We start from the raw sequence: 26,876 nt of genomic DNA, 5'->3' as shown, positions 1-26,876 counted from the left end.
AGTTCTACCTGTGCGCTGGGCTTTATTCTGGGGCAAGGTGACTGTTCTTGTCATGTGGGCTGCGGGCAGGCTCTGTGCCCAGGACTGTCCCACTCCTTGCCCTCATATTTGCCACCAGTATGTCTTCTTACCAGTTTATAGTCCTTCAACATTTTGGTTTCATGGGCACTGCTGAGGCCTCTGAACACTACACACACACACACACACACACACACACACACACACAAGCATGCACACAAATACACACATATACACTAACCCACACTTACACACATGATGCTTGGAGAAGCACAAACCTGGGGTGTCGGGGATCCAGGCATCCCCCCCAGCTCCCTGTCAGCTACACTGCAGCCTCTCCCACAGCGTGTCCCTTTCACATTTCACTTTTCCCTTCACAGCAGGAGTTCTAGGGACACCCCAAAAAATACCTGTCACAGGGCTGTCATTTCTTCTGTGCACTGAAACACTTGTGAAACTTTGTAAATGTTGTGACCCAGGTGACACCTTAAAAATACAGGTTCAACAACGATCCAGCTAATGCAATGCCAATCAAAAAAAAAAAAAAAAAAAAGATCCCATCATGTGAAGGAAGAACCATTTTTCCTGTGCTCATGAGCACAGGGGAAGCCTCCAGATCCTGTTAAACTGCAGATTCAGGTCAGCAGGGGTGTGTTGTGCCGGAGACTCTGCATCTAACAAGGACTCAGGAGAAGTTGATCTTACTGGCCTATGGGTACACTTGCAATAGCAAGGCTGATGGGGGCACATGTATCCCTGGGAGGGTGACCCACTCACCCCAGCTTGGCCTCTGCTGTGTCTTGATCTCCAGTCTCAGTTTCACACAGAGAGCACCAGGCGTCCCCCAAGTGGGGATCATTTTTGTTTGTGACAAGACACTCAGCTGGGAATCCAATCTGCTTCATGGTCTCAAAGGCTCTGAGAAGGTTTTATTTCCTCCCTACAGGAAGGTCACAGAGATGACTCTGGGGGTGCGAAGGGGTCAAGCTGGGTGACAATTGCATAGAGACCCTCCTGTTATCTCGGGTTGTCACCAGACTGGCTTTGGCTCCCAGGGACAGAGACTCAGGACCAGGAGTTGCCAGAACCTGAAGATTTGGGTGTGAGGGGGATATTCCTGCATGTCCCAGGGATAAAGGGCTGTGGTGAAAGTCAGGGGCCTGTGGGCTTCCTGATTCTTGAGGGACACTTTCAGAGAGAGCATCCACCTCCATGTCTGTCTGTCAGGTCTGTCCTTGTGCTCCCTGGCTGTTGGGACAGCCTCTGGTTTCTGCCTGGGAGGCTTTCTTGTGGTCCCCCAGACTTGCCCATGGGTGGTGCCAGGCTTGGGGTAGGGAGCTGCACAGAGACCCCTGAGAGAGGAGGTGCCCCTAGACCCTGTCTATGTAAGAAAAGTCCAGATTTATTGAGTGTATCTGAGGCATGTGCCTGGAAGCAAGATCTCAAATCCTGTGAAAAACAGCATATTTACAGCTTAATTTATACATTATAATCAAAGGAGAATATGAAATTGTTGTGTGCAATCCATTAGGATGTGAGAGAAACCGTAGCAGGTAGGTCTGTAGAATTAGATAAAAGTCAAAGTGGAGAAACACATAAACTTTTTATGTTAATGAGCACAAAATAATTAATATTACAGGGTGGGACTGTGGAGGGCTGTGATTCTGGGGGGAATAAAGAGTGGCCCAACCCCTCAGTGTTAGGAGGTTCCTTTCCTTCCTCCTTAGGAGTAAAGACTTGACCCTGAGTTGTCCCCAAGCACGCGGTAGCCACCTCTTATATTGACACCTATGCCTTTGTGTGTAGAAGTAACCAACTCTGACTGCAAGTGTCACACAGGGTGACAGGCTTCTATTGGGTGGTTTCCCTATCGACAGAGCGCATGTTTATGGAACATCTGCGATATGTCAGGCTCTTGGTTGAATATTTTTTCTTAATAAACAGCTTAAAATCAGTAGCCTCAAACCAACCTTCAGGCTGACAGAACGTTGGTTTCCTTCACTAAACACAGGTTGCTCACATCCCTTTCCAGCTCTGAACTTCCCAGTGGCTCCCATGTTCACTCAGAGTAAAGCCGAAGCTCTGGCTGGTGGCCTCGTTCTTTCTGACTTCATGTCCTCTGATCTCCTGCTCTCTATGATCCAATCAGTTCACATCTTCCTTGCTGATCCAACATTTTTAAATTGAAAGAAAAAAGACCCCAAGCATGTCTCATTTTATTCTAATATACCATAACACATTATCATTGTTGTTTGGATTCTTGTGCTGCTTCCCACCAGCGCGTCAGGACTATGGGGACTGGGATTTTGTCTACTCTATTCCACAACTGTATTCTAGTGATTGGAAGAGGGTCAGGCAGATGGGAAGCACTCGGTTGGTGTTCTTTGATAAATGAATAAAAACATTATAAATATGACAATAGTTAAAAGGGTGAAACATAGAACATTATGACCTCACAAAACTGGAACTCTGACCTAGACTAAAGGACAGTTAAAACTTTTCTAAATAGTAGCATCTAATAGAGAATGAGCTTGGGCTAACCTAGAGCTGATGAGGGGGCAGGACGACAAGGTGCGGGCAGAGGACACAGCATGTGCAGTGGTCAGAAGGTGGGAAATTGAAGTGAATGAGTATAAGTCATTAACTCGGGTGATTAAATGAGCTACTATGCCTGAAATGCGCAGTACACAGTGAGGGCTAAGGAAAGGCCAGCTGTTGTCACTACAGTATTCCCTCACTTATCGCGGGTACTACGTTCTAGACTGCCCACAATAGGTGAAAATCCACGAAGTAGGAACCTTACATTTATTTTAGTATTTATGTATATTTTAAGGCTTTATAAACCTTCCCACACACTTATAAACCATTCCCAGTCCCTCATTAACCTTTCCCATGCCCCTATTAACCTTTTCCCACATTTTATAAACACTACTTACGTTTTTAAACATATTCTACACTCTTAAACCTACATAACTCTAATGACATACGTATACAGTACCGCAAAATCCTGCGATATAGCGAAAAATTCGCAATAAATAATTAAATATAATATTTTTAAAAATCCTGCGATACAGTGAGGTTGCGATAAGTGAACTGCGATATAGAGAGGGACTGCTGTATTGCACTTTTGTGGGCACAGATCCGGGGTCTGTCCACTTGGAAACAGCAGCAATAGAGAAACAATATTCTCTCCTCTTGAGCTCACAAGGAATTCATGACATCAAGCCTTGATTACAGCTTGCCTGAGGTGTAAGTGACAGACAACAAACCGCACACGTGTAGCGTGTACAATGTGATGCGATGACTTGCATATACACTTGATGTGTATCCATTTCACCCCACAGTTTCTTATGCCTTTGTGCTCCCTGCCCGACGCCCCACCCAGCACCCACAGTCTCCGGGCAGTCACGCGTCTTCTTCCTTTCACAACAGACTGGTTTTGGATTTTCCAGAATGTTATATAAATGAAACTATGTAGTATGTTTGCTTTTTTATCTGGCTTCTTTAGTTCAGTGTAATATTTTAATGAGGTGAAATTTCTATATCAAAATGTAATCATTTTTAAGTAAACAACTTGGTGGCATTTTGTTTAGTCACATGATTGTCCAGCCACCACGTCTACCTAGTACTGAAATATCTTCGTCACCTTATTAGGACCCTGTTCCCATTGAGAGGTTGCTCCACATTTTCCTAACCCCTAACTTTTGGAAAATACCAACCTTAATCCTGTCTCCTTCTCCCCCGTGTCCCCTTGTCCTACGTACCCTGTCTAACGGCCCCTGACAGCCTGTCCACTTGGTGTTCTGGTTTGTCACAAAGTGAGGGAACTAGTCTGACTCTTCAAGACAATATCCTTATTTCCTCCCTTGTGTCTTACCCATAATGACCATACTAGTCTGGGAGAATGGCACCCTCACTTCACTGCACCAGCTCCAGGGACTCCTCCCTCAGCAGGGAGGATGGAACTTTCATTACTCAGTCCATTCTGACCACCCAGAAATGCTCCTGCACGTCACTTTAGGCCCCCTTGGACACATATGTCTAACATCCCAAATCTCTCAGGCTTTACAATTTTTCATCCAGACTCTGAGCAGACCCCATCCCTCCATGGCTCCCTTCTACGTTCACCTCTGCTTACCCACAATCCACCTCTGACCAGGTCTCCAAGTAACTCAGCCAAATGCAACAGAAGCCCCCCAAAGCAGTAAAGGAATAGAACCAGAGGACAGATTTATTTCCCATTTCCCAGGTTCTGGTTGCAAATTACCCAAGGACAGGCATGTGAAGTTTATAAAAATAAAAAACAAAGAATGAGGACAGTGACGTCTGCCCTGAGCTGCGGGTCAGAGAGGGCTTGAAAGAGGCTTCTTCAGTGCAGGCCTGCGGGTGGCTGACGTAACAGACCTGCATGATTACTAGAAGACTTCAGTTTTACGTCTGAATGTCCTTTAAAATATCTGTGATCTTGTTCCCTGAAGGTGCAGTGAACACAGATGTGGGATGAGAACACTGCTGATGGTCTGATCAGCACGTAAGTGCATTCTTTTCTGCTGGCACATCTCAGATTCTGAGACAATGGCTGCTTTGAGGCAACCTGGGGTCCCAGGAGAGTGTGGTGGTCAGGTCATCTCCTGCTGTGGATGCCAAGCCAGAAGGTAGGGAAGAAAATGGAAACACTTATTTTGAGGATTGTAGCCAGATAAGGAGATAAATTGAAAGATTTGAAAATATGGTGAGGATGGGCAGTGTGAGCAAGACAGGATCAGCTACTTAAATGTAGGTGATGTCAAAGTAAGCATGCATTGGACAAATTTAAATATAAAATAAGACTTTACTTAAGACCATGCAATAGGGCTGTGAGACAGAACTCAGCACCCCTGATAGAAAAGGTTTTGGAGATTTTAGGAACAGGAGAAAGAACCACGGGCGTCTGTGTTTGCTCTTTGGTTTTACACAAAAGATAAGCACAACTTCTCATACAATACACACAGGAGGTCCTTTTACATCTGGTCTGTAAAGGTCCCCAACCAAGTTGAGCCCTTACCCTTCCTCAGAGACTGAGGCACAGAAACACCAGGAAGGTTAAAATTCAAAGTAATGGGCCCAGGTTTTTTAGACAGATCTCCTCTGGTTTGTAACACTGGCATGAAGCTTTCAAGGAGGCTTATGAGTATTTCAAAAGACCAGAGAAAATCTGCAATTACCAAAATGCAATTTTATTTTTAAAGAAATGGTTTAATGTACATGACTATTCAGAAAGAACCTGTCTAAAGGTTATAGGCTCTGAAGCAACTTTAAGGCCTCTATATCATAACTAATCTGCTTTCTTCAAGGCCCAGTTTGCATCTCCATCAGTTTCTTCAATTTATAAAGATGTGTCAGTTCCTAGCAATGTAGGCTAAGGTACAATATCGCTGAGAGTCCCTGAACACAGCCAGAATCTGTTCTGCCAGAATGCTGTACTTCTGGAATTTTCCATGGAGATATTATATCTTCTACATTTGACTTTTAAAAAAACCAAATGTCATCACATGAACAAGATTATTCTTGATCCCACAACACGGCTGTTGTAATTTGATTTGTCTTGATCAGTTACTGAAGTGCAGAGAAAGTGACATTCAATACATAGTTAACTCTGACGTAGGTTTTCCCATAAAACATAAGATGAGATTTTTAATATACAGCTTATTTTTTAAATGTATATTTTATTTATTATGGTGTTACAATAGTTCCAATTTTTTCCCCTTTGCTCCCCTCCACCCAGTATTCCTCTTCCTCCAACAATCCCCCCCCCCTTAGTTCATGTCCATGGGTTGTGCAGATAAGTTCCTTGGTTTCACCCTTTCCTGTATTATTCTTTTTTAAGCAATTCAATTAATTAATTTTTTATAACAATAAAAAATAACAATTGCCCCCTCTCAGACTTAAGACCCTTTATAATCTTACAAAGGACAATGGGAGAAGGTTCCATGCTCCTCTAGCTGCTTCAAGCTGGACATGGTCGTCATCCTACCTACCATTGGGTCCAGACATCCCTAATAAGGGTGGGGGTGTAGTTGGGAGGGTGGCCTTCCCACATGCGGAAGGATCTTACAAACTCCTGGTCAGTTGGCTGTTTCAGGACAATGGCATGCTTGATTTAACAGGCTGGCATCCTTGTTGTATTCTGGAAGCAACAGATTAGGCAACAGGGTTAAAAGGCATCATTCAATCCATAACCACCAGATGACAAAAGGCAAGAATTAATTTTTCAATGTCCCACATTAGGGAAAGGAAGGGCTTCTTTGGAGGAAGATGTGCAAGGGACATCACACCTGTCCAAAACCCTTTTGCCCACTATACTTAGTTTCGGCTGAAAGGAATATTTTAGGTTTCTCCTCCATCAGACTTCTGGGCCCATTCTGTCCAAGCCATTAGGATCGAAAAGAGAAACCAGTTTTAAAGTGAAGCCCACAGACCACCCCATGCTTCACCAACCCAACCAGTTAGTTCAGCCAAACTATTGAGTCTCAGGAGGCAGCGATGCAGACAGGATTGAGTGAGGCCTATACGTATGGGCAGTCACTCAGGTAATGAGATCATAGGCTTATGCTCTCTGGTTCAGTTTTCCTCATTTGTTTGTGTTGTTCATTAGTCTCCTGTATCAGGTGATATCATATGGTATTTTTCTGGCTTATTTTACTAAGCATAATTCTCTCTAGTTCCATCCATGTTGTTGCAAATGATAGAAGTTCCTTCTTTCTTTCTGCTGCATAGTATTCCATTGTGTAAATGTACCAGTTTTTTGATCCACTCATCTACAGGTGAGAATCTAGGCTGTTTCCATCACTTGGCTATTGTAAACAGGGCTGCTATGAACATAAGGGTGCTTAGGTTCTTTTGACTTGGTGTTTCAGGATTCTTCAGATATAATCCTAGCAATGGAATTGCTGGTTCAAAGGCAGTTCCATTTTTAGCTTTTTGAGGAAATTCCATACTGTTTTCCACAGTGGCTGCACTCATCTGCATTCCCACCGACAGAGCACTAGGGTTCCCTTTTCTCTGCATCCTCACCAGCACTTGCTGTTTGTTGATTTGTTGATGATGGCCATTCTGACCAGTGTGAAGTGGTATCTCATTGTGGTTTTAATTTGAAGTTGAGCATTTTTTTCATATGCTCTGTGTATTTTAGAGATCAATCTCTTCTCTGCAGTATCATTGGCAAATATATTTTTCCATATGGTTGATTCCATTTTCATCTTGCTGATGTTTTCTTTTGCTGAGCAGAAACTCTTTAGTTTGATGTAGTCCCATTTGTTTATTCTTTCCTTTATTTCCCTTGCTTTAGGAGATATATCAGTGAAAATGTTGCTATGTGGGTTATCTGAAATTTTCCTGCCTATGTTTTCCTCTAGGATTTCTATGGTGCCATGGCTTACATTTAAGTCTTTGATCCATTTTGATTTATTCTTGTGTATAGTGTAAGTTGATGGTCTAGTTTCATTTTTTTGCATGTCCCTGTCCAGATCTCCCAACGCCGTTTGTTAAAGAGGCTCTTTTCACTTCATTTTATGTGCCTTCCCATTTTGTCAAATATTACTTGACCATATAGACCTATGTTTATTTCTAGACTCTCTATTCTGTTCAATTGATCTATATGTGTGTTCTTATGCCAGTACCTGACCATTTTGAATACTGTGGCCTGTAGTATAGTTTGGTATCAGGTATTCTGATTCCTCCTACTGTGTTCTTCTTCCTCAAGATTGCTGTGGCTATTCGGGGTCTTTTTTGGTTCCATATAAATTTTTGAAGCATTTGTCCTAGGTCTGTGAAAGATGTCATTGGTATTTCAATAAGGATGGCATTGAATCTATAAATTGCTTTGGGTAGTATGGAAATTTTAATGATGTTGATTCTTACCATTCATGAATATGGTATATGCTTCCATTTATTTGTATCTTCCCTAATTTCTTTCTTCAGTGTTCTGTAGTTTTCTGAGTACAGGTCTTTTACCTCCTTGGTTACGTTTATTCCTAGGTACTATAATTTTCTTGTAGCTATAGCAAATGGAATATTTTTTCTAGTTTCTATCTCTGATATTTTATTGTTGGTGTACAGAAATGCCTTCAGTTTCTGAATATTGACTTTGTACCCTGCTATTTTGCCAAATTCACTTAGGTTGAGTAGTTTTTTTGTGAAGTCTATAGGTTTTTCTTTTCTTTTTTTATATTTTTAATTTTTTAAATATGCTTTATTGATCATGCTGTTATAGTTATCCCAATTTCTTTTTCCTTTGTTCACCTCCACCCAGTGACCCTCCTCCCTCCAGTTGTCCCCCCCCTTAGTCCATGCCCATTGATTGTGCATATAGTTCTTCTCAAAATATTCCTATCTACTCCACTCCTTCCTATTATGCTTCTTAATTCCTGTACCATCTCCCTCCTTTTCCCTCTTCCCCTTCCCAGCTGATCTTCTCCCAATATGTTCCCCATACCCATAATTCTTTTTCCACTCTTGTTGCCTACTTAGTATGCATTTATTTTGATTCCCTGCCTTCTGTTATTGTTTGTTGTGATACAGTTTTCATTTTAATGTTTATAGTTTCGATCCTCTTTCTCCTAAACAAGTACCTTTAACACTTCATATAACAGTGGTTTGGATCTGATGAACTCCTTCAGTTTTACTTTGTCCTGGAAGCACTTTCTCTGCCCTTCTATTCTGAATGACAGTTTCTCTGGATATAATAATCATGGTTGTAGGTTTTTGCTTTTTATTACTTTGAATATTTCTTGCCAGTCCCTTCTTCTCTACAGAGTCTCCTTTGAGAAATCAGCTGATAGTCTAATTGGGACCCCTTTGTACATAATTCTCTTCTTCTCTCTTGCTGCTTTTAGGATTCTCTCTTTATCTTTAATATTTGACATTTTGATTATAATATGTCTTGGTGTGGTTCTCCCTGGGTCCAGTTGTTTTCGAACTCTCTGTGCTTCCTGGACCCGTAAGTCTATTTTCTTCCCCAAGTCAAGGAAGTTCTGCTTCATTATTTTTTCACATAATTCTTTAATTTCTAGTTCTTCTTCACCTTTGGCAGCCTTATGATGCAGACGTTGGCCCACTTATAGCTGCCACATAGGTTTCTGAGCCTCTCCTCAGTTTCCTCACTTTTTGTTTCCTCTTTCTGCACTGGTTGACTGTTTGTTCCTTCCCTATGTTCTGATTTGATCCCTGGTTTTCTTTCCCTCATCCCTAGTTTTGTATTTGTTTTTGTTCATTTCAGCAGGACTAGCCCTCATTCCTTCTCTGTCTTGTTTAAGATCTGCTGTTAGGTCTGTAAGCATTTGTATAACCAAAGCTCTGAACTGTGCCTCAGAGAGATTTCCTATCTGCTGCTTCATTAGATTAGACATTTGCTGTCTGGTCAGCTGCATCACCAGGATCTCTATAATGATCTGTGCCATCCTGACAGTTTTGTGTTTACCTTTGATTCCTGGGCGGGGCTGTCGCACCTTCTACTCTTAGGGGGCAGAGCCCCAGGAACTCATCACAACCAAGCAACTCTGCTCACCACACTGTGGTGTTTTCTGTGGGGGTGGGGGTTCAGGATGTGTTCCTGTCATTCACTCTGTGCTAAGAGACTGGGATCCTCCTCCTCCATCTCTACCCCCTCCAGGCCTCAGAGTTCAAGGCAATGTGGGTGTGCCTTCCCCGGCATTGCAATCGTGAACTGATGGATCTGGTCTGCAGCCGGGGGTGCTCCCCAGGCGTTTCTCACCTTCCCTTAAATATGGGTGTGTGTGCTTACCGCCGTCCTGCTGCCATTGTCACAGCTGCCGTTGCCAGCATAGCTTCACTCCTCCGCCCCAGCTTCACCCGTCCTATCCATCTGGACAAGCACCACTTCTTCGTAACTTCATACGTTGGACTTCCATGGAGCTTTATTTTCTGGAACTTCTGGTTATTTCTGGTTTTGCGGTAGTTGTATTCCTTCTTAGTTGTGGAGGGAGATGGAGCGTGTCAGTCTAGGCCTCCATCTTGTCCGGAAGTCTCTTGTATAGGGTTTTCTATGTACACTATTATGTCATCTGCAAATAATGACAGTTTTACTTCCTCTTTTCCAATTTGGATGCTTTTTATTGCTTTTTCTTGTCAGACTGCTGTGGCTAGAACTTCCAAGACTATGTCAAATAGAAGTGGAGAGAGTAAACATTCTTGTCTTGTTCCTGATCTCAGGGAGAATGCTTTCAGTTTTTGCCCAATGAGTATGATGTTGGCTTCAGGTTTCTCATATATGGCCTTTATTACGTTGAGGTATGTTCCCTCTATTCCCATTTTGATGAGTGTTTTCATCATAAATTGTTGTTGTACTTTATCAAATGCCTTTTCAGCATATATCGATATGATCATGTGGTTTTTGTCTTTCATTTTGTTTATGTGGTGTATTACGTTTATTGATTTGAAAATATTAAACCAGCCTTGCATGTATCCTGAGATGTATTCCACTTGATCGCAGTGTATGATCTTTCTAATATATTGCTGGATCCGGTTGCCAAATTTTGTTGAAGATTTTAGCATCTATGTTCATCAGTGATATAGGCCTGTAGTTTTCTTTCTTTGTTTTGTCTTGACCTGGTTTTGGAATTAGGGTAATACTGGCTTCATAGAAAGACTTTGGGAGTCTTCCCTCTTCTTGGAGTTTTTGGAATAGTTTGAGAAGAATAGGAGTTAGTTTTTCCTAAATGTTTTGTAAAATTCGCCTGTGAAGCCATTTGGTCCAGGGCTTTTGTGTGCCAGGAGTTTTTTGATTACTGCTTCAATTTCACTAGTTGTTATTGGTCTGTTCAGGCTTTCTGCTTCTTCTTGATTCAGTTTTGCAAGATTATATGTTTCCAGAAATTTGTCCCATTTCATCTAGGTTGTAAATTTCTTGTGATACAGTTGTTCATAATAATTTCTTACAACCCTTTTATTTCTGCGGTATCAGTTGTGATTTCTCCTATTTCATTTCTGATTTTATTTATTTGGGTCCTCTCTCTTTTTTTCTTGATAAGCCTGGTTAAAGGCTTGTCAATTTTATTCATCTTTTCAAAGAACCAGCTCCTGATTTTATTGGTCTTTTGAATTGTTTGTTTAGTCTCTATGTCATTTATTTCTGCTCTGATCTTGATGACTTCCTTCCTTCTACTTGCTGTAGGATTTCTTTGTTGTTTTTCCTCCAGTTCTTGTAGCTGTAGGGTTAGGTTTCTTATTTGACATTCTCTATCTGTTTCAGGTAGGCTTGTATTGCTATGAACTTTCCTCTCAGGACTGCTTTTGCTGCACCCCATAGATTCTGGGTTGTTGTGTGTTCATTCTCATTTGTTTCCAGAAACTTTTTGATTTTTTCCGTGATGTCACTGTTAACTCATTCACTGTTTAATAGCATGTTATTCATTTTCCATGAGTTTGAATGATTTTGAGTTTTTTCCTTGAGGTTGATTTCTAGTTTCAGGCCATTATGATTTGAGAAGATGCTTGATATAATTTCAATGTTCTTGAATTTGTTGAGGCTTGTTTTTGTCCTACCATGTAGTCTATCTTTGAAAATGTTCTATGTGCACTTGAAAAGAATGTATATTTTGCTTCTTTGGGATGAAAAGTTCTATATATATCAACTAAGTCCATTTGATCTAGAGTGTTGTTCAGTGCCTCAATATTCTTGGTGTTTCTTTGCTTTGAAGATCTGTCTATTGTGGACAATGGGGTGTTAAAGTCCCCTACTATGAGTGTGTTGCTGTCTATATCCTTCCTGAAGTCTTTCAAAAATGTCCTTACATATTTGGGTGCTCCTATGTTGGGTTGCATATATGTTTACAAGGGTTATAGCTTCTTGATGGAGACTCGTGGGGGCTTATGTGACACAGATGTGCATGTTTACTAGAGTTTCTCAGTTTCACGACAGAATAGTTGTCAAATCCCTATAAACCTGCTCCTTGACGGTGAGTGAAGATATAAGAAGAGGGAGAGCACAAAAGGCTGGTAAGGTTTTAAGAACAGCAGAAGGAATCATAGGCAACAGTGTTTGCTAACTGACTTTACAGAAAAGGAAAGTAAACTTATCATAAAATTTTGACAAGAGGTCTTTTTACCTCATGGTTTTAAAGGTCCTCACCCAAGTTAGTCTTCTACTCTCCCACAGAGACCGAAACACAGAGACACCATGAGAATTAAATTTGAAGGGATGGGCACAGGCCCTGTGACAGATACTCACTGAATCATAACACTGGCAAGAAGATTTTAAGGAGACTTATGTATATTTCAAATGGCAAAGAAATAATCTGCATTTACAAATTGCAATTATGTTTTAGGTGAAAATGCTCTGAGAAAGTGGAGGTTAGAGGTCTGAAATCAGGAAGAAACTGTCTAAAGGTTTTTGACCCTGAGGGAACATTAAGGCCTCTAGGTCATAATAAAACTGCTTTCTGCAGAGTGGAGGGAAACACAACTAAGTCTCTTTTAGCAAAGTCCCAGTGTTCATCTGTATCAGTTCCTGCAATTTATAAAAAAATTCAAGTTCCCATCAATTTATAAAGAGGTGCAAAATAAGTGAGAGTTTCTGAACAGAGCCAGGATCTGATCTCCCAGAAAGATGTGCTTCTAGAGTTTTTTATTCAGACATTATATTTTTTTCTATAGACACCTATGCTGATAAAATGTCATCTCCAAGAAAAAAGTGTATTCTTGATCCTAGAACTTGGCTGGTGTCATCCAATTTTGCCTGAGTAGTTACCTAAGTGCAGAGGAATTATATTCACCACATAGTTTGCTCTAATGCATTTTTTAAAATGAAGCCTGAGATGAGAGTTTTAGTAGTCTCTTGAGGATAGGAAACCTCACCCTCACACTTCACCTGCAGTCTCTCTAGCTTTGAGTGATGTCCTCTTCTCCAAGAGATACCAAAAGAGCCATCAGATCAGATTTAGCCTCATAAAAGGTGAAGTCGTTTCTAATGGGCATCAGTCTGAACTAGGATATTTGAGCTAAAGCGTTGGTTTTATTACCAAATTTCCAACTCTATCCTGTTAACAAAAAGAACAGTTGTACTGAACTTATTTCTGGTAATAATTTTATTGCTATATAATAATAATACTCAAGAGACTTTAGAAATCCTTTGAAAGACATCAAAGAGAAACACAAAGATCAGTGTTGCTACCCACATGGGGTTCTCTTGTCCATTCCCCTTGTATGCAACCGTGTCCAGGTCTCCTACACATGTTTGCCTGCAGAAGGGACAGAGCTCAGGTTCTGTGAGCTCATCACCTGCTCCCATTGGTTATAATACCACCTCATCCCCTGAGGGACACAATATCATCTGCACTGTGGACATGGCAAAAATGAGACCAAACTGTGGCCTGAAATGTGACTTTAATTCAACAATAATGACAATATCAGCTTACATTTTTTTGAGTATTTATTTACTCCATGCAAATATTTAAAGAAATATTTACCTTCAGAACAAATCTATTAAAATAATGCAAGAAACATTATTTAAAGTTTAATAATACAGAGGAGGGGAGGAGGGTCACTCATGATTTACATGCAACTCAAGGGGCCAACTTCTAGCAGAACTGATGGGGTTGGAGGCTACACACTGGTAATACCCAGCATCTTCCCTCTTGACAGGGTCTATAGTGAGGCTTCTCTGGTCCTTGGACAGCTTCATTCTCTCCATGAGCTGCAGATACCAGCCGAAGAACAACCACTCTGTGGAGACCCCCTTTGAGTAGCAGGTCAGGACCATGGCACCCTTATTCTCCGTGACGGTGGTGTTGCTGGCTACAAGGTTGACCGTTACCACAGGCTCTGTGGAGAAACAGAGGATGTGACTGGTTGAGAATGGCCTTGACACATGGAGCCATGCTGCTTCCTCAGACATCTCAGCCACTCGCAGCCCACAGTGAGCTATGTAAAAATCACCAGAGCATGGTCCTGACATTTGCAGAGGGACAATTGTCTAAATTCAGGTGACAACATGTAGGGAGAGAGCTGCATCTCCTCTCTGACCCTAGATAACCCCAGGGCGTTTCTATACTTCTTCCCTCAGTCATCTCTGTAGTAGCAACACACAAAACCCCTTTTCAGCTCATGTGTCCTATAACCTCATAATCAAGTGGAAATTTTCTGTATGAGCTTTTATTAATTTTGTCCTAGAACTTTTTGACTTCAAAAAACATCAGGTCCCACTATGTATGTTGGGGAAGGCAGGCTTACCACCTTTGTCAACCTCTGTGACCACAGAAAATTTATAGTAAGTGAGAAAGGATTTGTTAAACAATTTATTAGGCAGTAAAAATGGCCTAATGTGGTCTTCATGATCTTATATCTGGAGAAGTTCCATCTAAAAGTGTTCTCAGTCTGAGACTTCTGGCCAAGATGGAAGCATACATAGACATGTTTTACCTGCTTCTACACCATAGGAAGATTACATCTACCTCAAAACAAAAAACAACTGGGACTACCAGAAGATTGAACTGCATGGAAGTTTAATAAACAAAGCTATAAAGAAGTAACATTCATCCAGACAGATGGAGGGGCAGAGATGGGGAGCTGAGGTGGAGAGGATGCAGTGTGGTGGTGACTGCAGCATAAGGCAGTGGCTGTGGCTGGCTGGCTGGCAGAAAGCACAGTCGCACATTACAAAAGCCAGGAGGGACACCTGGGGAGCGATCCCAATCCCAGACCAGACTGTGCAGCTCATGGTGCCAGTGTCTGGAAAATAAAGCCTCATTGCTTCTGGCTGTAAAAGCTAGTGGGGGTTGGGGCAGTGGAAGAAACTGCTGGTCTCACAGGAGAGTCTTTTTAGAGGGTCCCCATGGTCCTAGAACATATACAAGCCCACCAACTCCAGGAACCATCACGAGTACAAAAGCTAGAGGGGCACCAATTACAAATGGGAAAAGGTGAAATGACTGGTAAAGGGGTGAGTGCTGAGCAAGTAGCATTATTCCCTCACTGACCCCTCCCCAACATACAGCACCACAAGGTGGTGAAATGGGTTGCCCAGCACTGATGAATACCTGAGAATCCACCCCTTATAATGTAACAGGTGTGACAGCTCTACCCAATACACAGAATCAAACAGAGGAAGACTGCCAAGTTGAGGAAACAAAGAAATATGGCTTAAAAGAGGGAGGAGATCAATGCTCCATAGGGAGAACTAAGAGAGGAGGAGATAGCCAGCCTAAGAGATGCAGAATTTAAAATACTGGTGATAATGATGTTCACAGAAATGACTGAGTATGGCAAATGCCTAGGGGAAGAAGTGAAGGCCGTACTAAGTGAAATGAAGAAAAATCCACATGAAAGCAATGCTGAAGGGAAGGAAGCCAGGATTCAGATCAACAATTTGGAACATAAGGAAGAAATAAACAATCAGTACAGAATGAAGAAACAAGAATTGAAAAAAATGAGAAGAGGCTTAAGAACCTCTGGGACAATTTTAAACATACCAACAAATGAGTCATAGGGGTGTCAGAAGGAGAAGAGGAAGAGATAAAAATAAAAAACTTATGTGAAAAAATAATGAAGGAAAACTTTCAAATTTGGCAAAGGAAATAGATATACAAGTCTAAAAAGCACAGAGAGTCCCAAACAAGCTAGACCCAAAGAGAACCACACCAAGACAAATCATATTTAAAATGCCAAAGGTTAAAAACAAAGAGAGAATCTGAAAAGCAGGAAGAGAAATGCAGAGTTACCCACAAAAGGGTTCCCATAGACTGTCAGCTGATTTCACAAAAGAAACTTTGCAGGCAAGAAGGGGCTGACAAGAACTATTCAAAGTGTGAAAAGCAAGGACCTACAACCAAGACTACTCTAACCAGAAAAGCTATCATTTAGAATGGAAGGGCAGATAAAGTGCTTTCCAGACAAGGTAAAGCTAAAGTTCATCATCACCCAGCCCTTATTATATGAAATGTTAAAGGGGCACTTTATGAAAAAGATCAAAACTATGAACAGTAAAATGACAACAAATTAACAACTATCAACATACGGATCTAAAAATACAAAAAAAAAAAAAAAAAACTAAGCAAACAACTGGAACAGGAAAAGACCATCGATATGGAGATCATATGGAGGTTATCAGTGGCGAGGGGGAAGGGGGTGAACTGGGGAAAAGGTGCAGAGATCAATAAGCATGACTGGTAGGTACAAAGTAGACAGAAGGATGTTAAGAATAGTAAAGTAAATAGAGAAGCCAAAGAGCTTATATGTATGATCCGTGGACATGAACTGAGGTGGGGTGGTGAGGATTGCTGGAGGGAAAGGAGGTACTGGGCTGAAGAGGGTAAATAGAAAAACAAATTGGGACAACTGTAATAGCATAATTAATAAAATATACTTTAAAAAATAAAAGTTTTCTCAGTTTGAACAATACTTTATTCCTTGGCCTGCTGATGGAATATCATGGTGAAGTAAATCACTAGAGGGAAATGGTTATGGTTTTACCAAAAGACAGAGACTGTAGAAATAGAAGAAAACTACTTGCCACAATAAAGGCCATACATAAAAGCCCATAGTTAACACATTTGATGGAGAATACCAAATAAACTTTACTACAATCATGAACAAGACAAGGATGCTGTTTCTTCCATTTATTCAACATAGTTCTGGAAGTCTTGACCTGAACATCTTTGCAAGAAGATGAAACAATTTGTATCCAAATTGGAAAGAAATAAAAAACTAATTTTTTAAAAAAGAACTGTAATCTTACATGTGGAAAATTCTAAAAATTCTACCCCCCACACAAAGAAAACTATCAGAACTAATAAATAAAGCAAAGTTGCAAGGAAACAAAACCAACACTCAACATTACTTCCTTTTTTGCAACAACACTGAACAATTTAAAAATGGAGTTAAGAAAACTGTTCCATTTACAATAGCACCAAAAAGACTAGAATATGTAGGAGTAAATTTAATAGAGAACTTATACACTGAAAACTACCAGACACTTCTGAAAGAAAGTAAAATAGAAACAAATCAATGGAAAAACACCAATTCAAAAGAACCTATGCACCCCTATGTTCATAGCAGCACTGTTTACAACAGCCAAGTGCTGGAAACAGCCTAAGTGCCCATCAGTAAATGAGTGGATCAGAAAACTGTGGTACATTTACACAATGGAGTACTATGCAGCAGAAAGAAAGAAGGAACTCCTACCTTTGTGACAGGATGGATGGAACTGGAAAGTGTTATGCTAAGTGGAACAAGCCAGTCAATGAAAGACAAACATCATAAGATCTCACCTGTAACAGGAACCTAACAAACAAATGAGCAAAATAGAACCAGAGATGTGGAAACAAGGAACAGATGACAGTGACCAGAGGGGATGGAGGAAGGGGAGAAGGGGGAACAGAAGGGGAAGGATCTAGACAAGGAATGAGTATAAAGGACCCATGAACATGGACAACAGGGTGGGGATTCACTGTGGGAGCAGGGGGTGACAGGGGAGTGGAGAACAATGGGGGAAATTGGGACAACTGTAATAGAACAGCAATAAAAAATAAAATAAAATACATTTAAAAAAGAAAGACATCCATATTCCTGGATTGGACTATCACCAACTACCTACATATTTAATGTAATCCCTATCAAAATCCCAATGGCTTTCTTGTAAAAATAGAAAAATATGTCCTAGAATTTGTAAGAAATTTTAATGAACCCCAAATTGTTGAATCATCTTTAAAAAACAAAATTGGAAGTGTCATACTTCCTAATTTCAGAGCTCACTGTTGAGCTAATGTAGCCAAAACAGTGTGATACTGGCATGAAAACTATTTATCAAAAGACACAAATGGTTTCAATGAAAAAGCGAAGACTGTTCAATGGAGGAAAGACAGTCTTTTCAACAAATGGTGCTGAACAACAACACCCACGTGCAAAGAAATGATACGGACTTTTGCCTTATATGTACAAAACTTAAATCAAAATAGATTAAATACTGAATACTAGATTTAAAACTATAAAAAACTCCAAAAATATACAAAAATCCATTATGACACTGGATTTGGCGATGAATTTTTGAATATGACACTTAAAACATAAGCAAAAAAAGACGATTGGGATTTTGCTGAAGTTAAAAACTGTTCATCAAAGAACACAGAGTGAAAGGTGACCTATGAAATGGGGGAACATATTTTGCAAATCATATATAGGATAGAAGGTTATTATCCAGAATATATAAAAAACTACAATTTGACAACAACAAATCCAATTTATCTGATTTAAAAATTGACAAAACACTTGAATAGATATTTGTCCAAAGAAGATACACAAATGGCCTAAAAACTCCAAAAAACATGCTCAATACCACTATTATTTTTAATAAATGCAAATGAAAACTGTTGACATTGAAGTTGTTGCTTGTGATGTTGGGCACCATTAACTTTGCTCTGCAGGTAAGAGAAAGAAATTGCCCTGCGTGATACCTTTGATTTCTCCAAAAGCTTCTTCAACCAGAGTAGGCACCTCTCATCTCTTAGCTAACTTGAGTCTTTGAAATAACAAGGCAAGTCTGCATATTCCAAGCAAATGCATGGAAATCTGAGTGCTCAGAGAACGTATGGCCTCCAGCTATACACCTGGGGGAAAGTACAGACTTTCTCAGGTGACATGTAAGTATGTGTTTGGTTATGGAAAGACATAAGCCTGGTGCTTCACTGACCACCTGCCTGACTGGTCAATCGGAAGCCAATATTTCCAGCTTCATAGATCTCCATTGCCCAGCTGAAGTGCATTTCTATGAGGTACCATTTCCCAAAACATCCCAGAGACTGGGATGTTTGAGCAGAAATAATATATGCGGATTAGGAACAAGCCAGCGACAAATTGAATACCCAGGCCTCTGGGACAAGAGCTGGATGAAATGTTTCCAGATGAGTGTGAGTGACATAAGCCAGTGAATCAATAAATAATAGAGCAAAGTCTAATAAATTATTTAGAAAAGAGTAAAAAGGACAGGCAGAAGCTGATTGTGGTAGCAAAATCATGTGCTCTGCCCTTGGTCGTTAATGTTATTCTCCCTTTGCTGACGGCAGGCGAGGACGTGTGCAAATGCAAAATGGGTGTTGGATGGCAAGTGGGGCGCATGGACTCGTGGCAATTCTGGCTCTTGTGGGCCATTTGTGTTAAGTGGCTATGAGATGAAAATTTGGAAAAAACTTAAAATTATTCCATATGTGGAAATTATTACTAATACCCCAAGGTTTAAGAACAATTACAAGAAAGGCTTTTCATTAGAAAGCAGAAAAGGATCTGAGGTATTTGCCTTAGACCCTAGAGGGACAGAAAGCCTGCCTCCTATGGCCAGAATTTCAAGGACTCTGCATCCAGTTTCTAGGTTCTGAAGAGCTTTTGGATCATTCATTCATTCATTCATAAAATCACCATTTACTTCATCCTAGTTCATCAAAAGCAACTGTTTGTTACATGTTAGTCCCTGAGCTGGTTTCAGGGGTAGAGTGGGGAGTGAGAAGACAAAGTCCTTTCCTTTATATCTGGAAACAAATAAGTAATATCAAGGTCAATGCAGGGAGGTGGGATTGGCCCCCTGAGGGAGAGGCCTGTGTGTTGTATGCACTGACTCTGATTGTTACTGCAGGTAATTTGCTTCTCGAGTAAACACAAATTATTTCTTCATTTTCATTCACCCCCCCAGACCAGAATGTATTCCTCTGAGCTGAGGATGCCTAAGAGAAAAGGATCCGAACCAGTGGTTGGTTTAGGAATCCACAGGCAGGTCATAAAGCCTCTGGGGTGGAGGAGAAGACAAGACTGAGGCTACAGATAGACCTTGATTGACTGCTTTAGATACTGTATCTTCCTGGTTATTCTCAGTGAAGAAGGTTGTAAGTGTATTAACTATAAGATATTGATATTATATAAAGTAATTTTGGGAAAGAAGAGCTGCTCAAATAAGAGGCATCTGCTACTGATCGACTCTAAGAGAGAAGTCCCTGGGCTGAACCTGGTGAATGAGAAGCTGACAGAAACATCTTTTTTTTTTTTAAGTTTCTTTTTGGAGATGCTGACCTTTTTTGAACTTTGCTAAGTCCCCAGGACAGTTGGGTAGTATTCAAGGACATGGTCCAACTGTGCTCTTCACACACACACACTCAGGTGATAGACTGAACTCCATATCTGCCAAGATGTGGCTCTTGGGCCTGAGTCTCAATTGTTGACCAGCTCATAAATCTGTGAATTGGACATCCATTAAACCACTACCTAATTGCCCTTCCCAGGAGGCTAAACCCAACCTGACTCAGGGTCCCCCAGATCCCTCAAGATCTCTGGGACAGAGTTTGGGGGAGGGGCTCTTGAGGTGAGCTCTGTAAGAATTGCAGGGGCTCTTCAGATCAGGCTTTGACAGAGCTCTGCAATCATTCTTGGGCTCATGGTCATGGGGAGGATCTCAGGGGCCTGGACTGAGACTGGTCTCCCTCTGCTGAGTTATTACCATCAGACTGGTCCTTCTGTCTGTAGGGACTGTCTGCAGGGCTGGAATCTGGGAAGGGAACTAACATCTTAGGAAGGCTGTCTGCACTCTGTATATCTTGCATTAAATGCCAAAACCCAACTTGGGACATGATGCAGAGAGAAATGGGGGCAGACTCAAGGGCTGTCAGTCCCATGTTTGAAAAAGGATTCACCCCACCTGACACGCAGAGGTCAGAGAGCTATCACTCACCGTACACATTAAGCCGTCCGAATCCTATTTCTTTTAATGAATTTTGAAGGTGGGCCACTATGGTGTACATCCCTGCATCTCTCATGGTGACCTTCGTTATCAGCAAGGATCCATCGAAATTAACCTCCTCGTGTCTGCTGTGAAAAGGATCTCTTCCAAATATTATTTTGGGCTTGTAAAGAGTTGTAATATGATGGTGGGGTTTTGCCCCTTCCCCCCTGTACCAGTTGAAACTTTTAACATTAGGAGGTGTATTGCAGAGACGTAGGCGCACATCGTTTCCTTCAGCAACATTGGTCGACACAATAGCAAATTGGGCACTGGTGGGCAGGCTCCAGAAGTTTAATAGTGAGACTATAAAAGAGGAAAGAAATTGATCAATAACTTGATTTATGTGTTGGGATGGAAAAATGAAGCCCTGGATCCTGAGCAGGTCTCTTCAGCTCTCAGCCTTGGTTTGCATGTGACTCTTAGTGTGTGTCTCCCGTGGTCAAGGTCAGCAGCATGGCCACCATTACTTCAGCACCTCTGAAGCTGTTACTTTCTCTGTTGCCAGTACTTTTCTCCAGGTGTTTGTCTCACTTACCAACCTCAGTGCTCAGACCCCTGCTGACACTCAGGGGCAGTTTTGAAAGACACCTTTGCTGACCACCTTCTCTAAAGATTCTCTGCCGTCACTTTCTGACCTGTCCCTGCTCTTTCTTTCTATGGCACTTGTGAGTACCTGACATCACACCCAGATCCTTCCTTGTCCCTCTTCTCCATAGAACATGGGCTCGATGAGAGGGGGGCCTTGTCTGATCTTGTCCCTCCTTCAATGCAACAGGTTGCAGATACATGGGGTGGAATGAACAAGTGTGACCCCAGAGTCCTGTACCTCACTGAGTGTATTGGATTTGGTAAAGACAATGTCCAGCACCCCTGGTTAAGTATTTTTCCAGTGTTACCTGACATAAATTTTTATTATTATCATTTTCATAATTCAATATTCAATGATGAGTAACTTAGGAAATGAACAGCATGAGGCTTTCCTGCCTCTCACCACTTCCAGGTTATGAGACCTCTCCGTGCCGGGTCCCCTTCCCCATCCTACTCTGCTCCTCTGTCCTCTACCCTCAGGTCCAAACAGAAGCCTTCCCTCTTTGATCAGAGCCCTGGTCTCTTCAGGAGATCCCAGCCAGCCTCTGTGTCAGATCCTTCGTCTACCCCAACGGATTGTCTCCTACTTACCAACCATCAGGAGCCCTGGCCAGTGGACCAGCCCTCTGGGGGTAGAGACTAAAAGGGATCCCATGGTGTCTGCCACCTGCTCTGTGGCTCCCTCTTTGAGAAAAGCTTGAGGTTCAGTAAGGCTCCCAGGCACTTGTGTCCTGATGGTGCAATCTGTGGTGAGTTCTACCTGTGTGCTGAGCTTTATTCTGGGGCAAGGTAACTGTTCTTGTCATGTGGGCTACGGGCAGGATCTGTGCCCAGGACCCTGCCACTCCCGGCCCTCAATTTTTCCAACTTTGTCCCTTCCTACCAGTTTACATTCCTTCTATATCTTGGTTTTCTGGGAACTACTGGGGACTCTTAACACCACACACACACACACACATTCACTAGAACACACTCTCACGCTGTATTTGGAGAAGCACAAGCCCGGGATGTCCGGGTTCTGGACATCCCCTATAGCTCCCTGGCAAGTGCACAGTAGCCTCTCCCACAGCCTCTCTTTCACAGTTGACTTTTCCCTTCAGAGCTGGAGCTCTTGAGATACCTCAGGACAACCTGTCACAAGAATGTTGCCCCTCCTGTGCATCAGATCACCTGTGAAACTTTGTAAACATTGCCATCCCCCTTTGACACCTTCACAATCCTGCTTCGGCAGCTGTCCAGCTAATGGGATGTCCATTCAAAATGAGATCTCTTCATGGGAAGGTAGAACCGCACTTGTCCTGCTCTCCTGTGCACAGGGGAAGACTCCAGATCCCATTAAACTGCAGATTCAGATCAGCAGGGGTGCATTGGGTCAGAGACTCTGCATCTAACAAGCTCTCAGGAGAGGCTGATCTTACTGGCCTGTGGGGTACACTTGCAATAGCAAGGCTGATGGGGGCACATCTATCTCTGAGAGGGTGACCCACTCATGCCAGCATTGGCCTCTGCTGTGTCTTCATCTCAGGTCTCTTATCACCACACAGAGAGCACCAGGTGTCCCCTAAAATGGGAATAATTTCTATTTGTGACACAGAAACCCCACTGGGAATCCAGTTTTCTTCATGTTCTCAAATGCTTGGAGAAGGTTTTATTTCCTCCCAGCAGGAAGGTCACAGAGATGACTCTGGGGGTGGGAAGAGGTCAAGTTGGGTGATAATTGCAGAGGGGATTATTCTTTTATATCAGGTTGTCACCAGCTTTTTATTTTATTTTTTTGCTTCCAGGAACAGAGACCCAGGACCAAAAGTCTGCTAGAACCTGCAGATTTGGGTGTGAAGGGGGAGGTGGCCTGTGTGCCCCAGGAAGAAAGGACTGTGGTGAAATTCAGGTGTCTGTGGGCTTCCTGGTCCTCGAGGGACAGTTTCATCCCTCTCCATGTCTGTTTCTTGGGCCTGTGCTTGTGCTCCCTGACTCTTGGAACAACCTCTTGTTTCTGCCTGGGAGGCTTTCTTGTGGTCACCTAGACTTGCCCATGGGTGGTACCAGACTTGGGGTAGAGAGCACACAGAGACCCCTGAGAGAGGAGGTGCCCCTAGTCTCTGTCAAAGTAAGAAAAGTCCAAACTTTATAGAGCAATTTAATGAGTTTATCTGAACCAACCTGACATCATACGCCTAGGAGAAAGGTCTCCAACTCTGCAAAGAATGGCAGTTTTGCAACTTATTTTATACATTATAACCAAAGGGGAAGATAAAAAAAGTTGAGTGAAATTCATTAGGAAGTGAGAGAAAGCATAGTAGGGAAATCTCTGGAATAAAATAGAAGTCTAAATGGGGATATGCATATTTCCTTTTTTGCATTGGTGAGTACAGAAAAATTAACATTTACAGGACATAGAGAGGGTAGGCAGGAAGCTTGATGACATGAAGTGTTTTGGAGTCTCTTGTATGCTGGTCCCAGAGTCTGTGCCTTTGAAAGGTCTAGCAAAGAAAAACACTCTATGTGTCAAAGTTATGCCATTTAAGATGTACAAAACCAGAGATCCAGTCTCATTTAAGGTAAAGACTGACCTTTACTAATCACCTACTCAGTTAGAAATTTCTGAAGGAATATTCTGTGGGGTCACATTTGGTCACTCAGCTTGTTAGGCCTGACATGTGGCCCACTGAGCCTGTCGGCTTATTGCAGAGCCTCTTTCTATTGAGTCTCTAGAAGTAGAAGGTGGGATAGAGCAGGCACAAGAAAGGCCTGTTGAAGCAGGGAATGAAAATCAGGCTATCATGTTCTGGGAATAAGGGGTAGCCCAACATTTCACTGTTAAGAGATTCCTTTCCCACCTCCTGAATGTACCAAAATTAAAGACCTGACCCTTGGACTCCCCAAGCATGCAGTAACCCCCTGTCTTATAGACACCAATGTCTCTGTGTCTATAAGAAACATAATTTGACTACAAGTGTCATACAGAGTGACAGGCTTCCATTGTGTGGTTTCCCTTAACGGATTTAATGAGTGATTACTGAGCTTTTGTGATGTGTCAGGCTCATGCCTGGGTCCTGGAAACTCCAAAGAGAATGAGACATGTGTGGGTCTGTGCTTATCGAGTTCACCTTGTAACAGAGACAGGCTCTCAGATGAACCACGGCTCTAGGGACTTAGTTACAATCCAGTGGAGGGGCGTGAAGGAAACTTCCGGTGCGTCCACACCATGTACATTGTCTCTGTGGTCTGGGGATCACCGAGAGCACTTCTGAGAAAGTGGCCTCTTGGCTGAGACCTGAAGAGTTAGCGGCCATTCTCCCCTTGAGGAACAGAGGGCGTTAAAGAAAAAAGCAGCCTGCAGAGGACAGTTTTGGTGGGCTGACCCTTGGCTGGATGGAGGAGCAGATGGAGTCCCGTGTGGGGAGCCGGAGAGTGAGAAAGACTGAGTGATGATTGATGCTGGTGAGGTTGGACCTTCCTGAGCTGTGGGGGCTGCTGAGGTGGGGTCAGCGGTGCCCCAGAAAGGTTCCAGCCTGCAGAGCCATTCTTCCGCTCCCTAGTGGAGAAGCAGAAAAATGGGCAAGAAATCATCATAGCTAATTTTTTGAGTTTTGTATTTTCTATTCAACTTACACTTTAAGCAATATTTTCATTTGTATATATAATTTTTACATATTTATTGAGTTATAGTTCAATATGAAAAACTTAAAATATTGAAAGTACACAATTTATGAAGTTTTTTCAGTTGCAGGCACCAGAGAAGTTGATATAAGGTGGATACTGAACACGTCCCTTACTCTTAATGTCTCTTTATGCCTCTTGTAATCTCTTTATTCTGCCCCTATCTACCTCCTAACCCAGTGTTAAGAAAAATTTCATTTGCATTCTGTCATTATTAATTCATTTTCTAAATTTTTGAAATTTGAATCATACAGTATGTAATTTTAGGCAGAATTTCGCTTCTTGACGCAAAATAATTATTTCGATAAATTCTTTTTAACCTTTAGTTCTATCTAAGTCCGGGGATGCGTGAACTTGTTTATCCATTCATGGACATCTGTGTTGTTTCCAATTTGGGGCTATTACAGGTAAACCTTCCATGACCACTTATATGCTTTTAAAACAACCGAAGGGCTAGGAAAATGGAAGCGAGGGAGTTGCCACTGGGAATCTGGTCTCAAGTTCGCACTGCTACAGCCTCGACCCATCCTTCAACACAGCTGCAAAAATAGCGACCCCACTTCCCTCCCAGCTTTTAAATTACACATAAACGCATCTCAGAAGCTGAATTAATTTGCATTTAAACTCTCAATTACAACAAGAGGAAAAAGAATCGTATTCAACCTTTTAGTTCCCCTGATATAGGAGGAGACAGAGAAAAAAATGGAGCATAGATGCCAAGCCCCATAGACAATACGTGGCATGTCTGAGTTCACGTGCAGGCTGTGTGACTCCAGGTGAATGAGCCCATCTCAGAAAGCCTCAGTTTCGTCCTGTGATGTCAAAAAAAATATTTGGGATTCTTTCTTGGATCTTAGATTAGAGCAGCTAAAATGCTTGGAATTTTCTGAGTGATAAGGTAAAAAGAATCTCTGTTTTCATGTTGAGGCAACTCTTGGAAGGCTTTTACGTAATTGCAGGGTGTGGATGGGTCACCAGAAAGGCCAAAGCTTGATTAGAAGCTTGGAATTTTCAGCTGTCAACACAAGAAATGTTTAAACCTGTAGAGAATTTTTACGATTTTACCTGAGCCATAGTTGACGACAATTGCCAGGAAGCAAAATCTCAAGGGATCGAGAATATGCTCCAGAGAATGGCAGTTTTGCACCTTATTTTATTGATTACAACCAAAGCTGGAGGCCTAACGGGTAACATGAAATCCATTGGCACCAGAAATTAGGGAGGCTGGAGAAGATACCTGCCCAGGACATGATTACCAACCATGACTTGTGTTTAGTTAAAAGTTGTATTTTCAGACCATCTTGTGTGGTTACTTTAGGTGTTTGTTTTTGCAATGCTACCATGCAGGTCTCTCCTGAGCTTGTCAAGTTTAGTATGTGGCCCCTTTCTTTTTTTCAAATATCCCCTTTTTGGTCATCAATCAACCTAAAGAATGCATTGATGACCAATCATTTGATTAAACAATGTGGTTTCATAATGCTAGGAAGGCTCATTACTAGGAAGTCTTAGAGTCAGGACTGTAACTTTGAATAAAGTCAAGGCCACATTTTCTCAAAATTGAAAAATGGGTAAATGAGAGGCAGTCTTATTCCACAGGACTTTATTAAGAATAAAAACACTCTTGATTATTTTTAACCTATACCACTCATGATCCATGTTTTGCTGTCTCATTTCTCAGTATTTTGTATCAGGAATAACACTTACATTTTGTAGGCACACTATACATCTCTTCAGTTTTCATAATCTGATCATGAGATGAGCTCCCTTTTACTATGGCTCATCGACTTCTCACAGAAACACTCAACTGCCACTCATTATTAATTTATTTCCTGCTAGTTGTGTAGTTTGGGTTTATTTG

At 41.8% G+C, this 26,876-nt stretch overlaps 1 protein-coding gene across 1 annotated transcript; it reads right to left on the bottom strand.

Annotated features, from left to right (window-relative positions):
- Positions 1-13,555: 13,555 nt before the first annotated feature.
- LOC149995104 (cell adhesion molecule CEACAM21-like) lies at positions 13,556-22,013 on the bottom strand. The gene is made up of 3 exons (XM_090260991.1): positions 21,950-22,013; positions 20,720-21,073; positions 13,556-13,836 (listed from the first exon to the last, which is right to left on the bottom strand). Exons 1-3 carry the CDS (start codon positions 22,011-22,013, stop codon positions 13,556-13,558), a joined length of 699 nt encoding a protein of 232 aa, XP_090117117.1.
- Positions 22,014-26,876: the final 4,863 nt, after the last annotated feature.

This window comes from Furipterus horrens, unplaced genomic scaffold (assembly GCF_987537825.1).
Source record: "Furipterus horrens unplaced genomic scaffold, mFurHor1.1.pri manual_scaffold_13, whole genome shotgun sequence".
Lineage (NCBI taxonomy): Eukaryota > Metazoa > Chordata > Mammalia > Chiroptera > Furipteridae > Furipterus > Furipterus horrens.
Note: the sequence above shows the minus strand (reverse complement) of the source record. Positions and strands in the feature narration are given on the sequence as shown.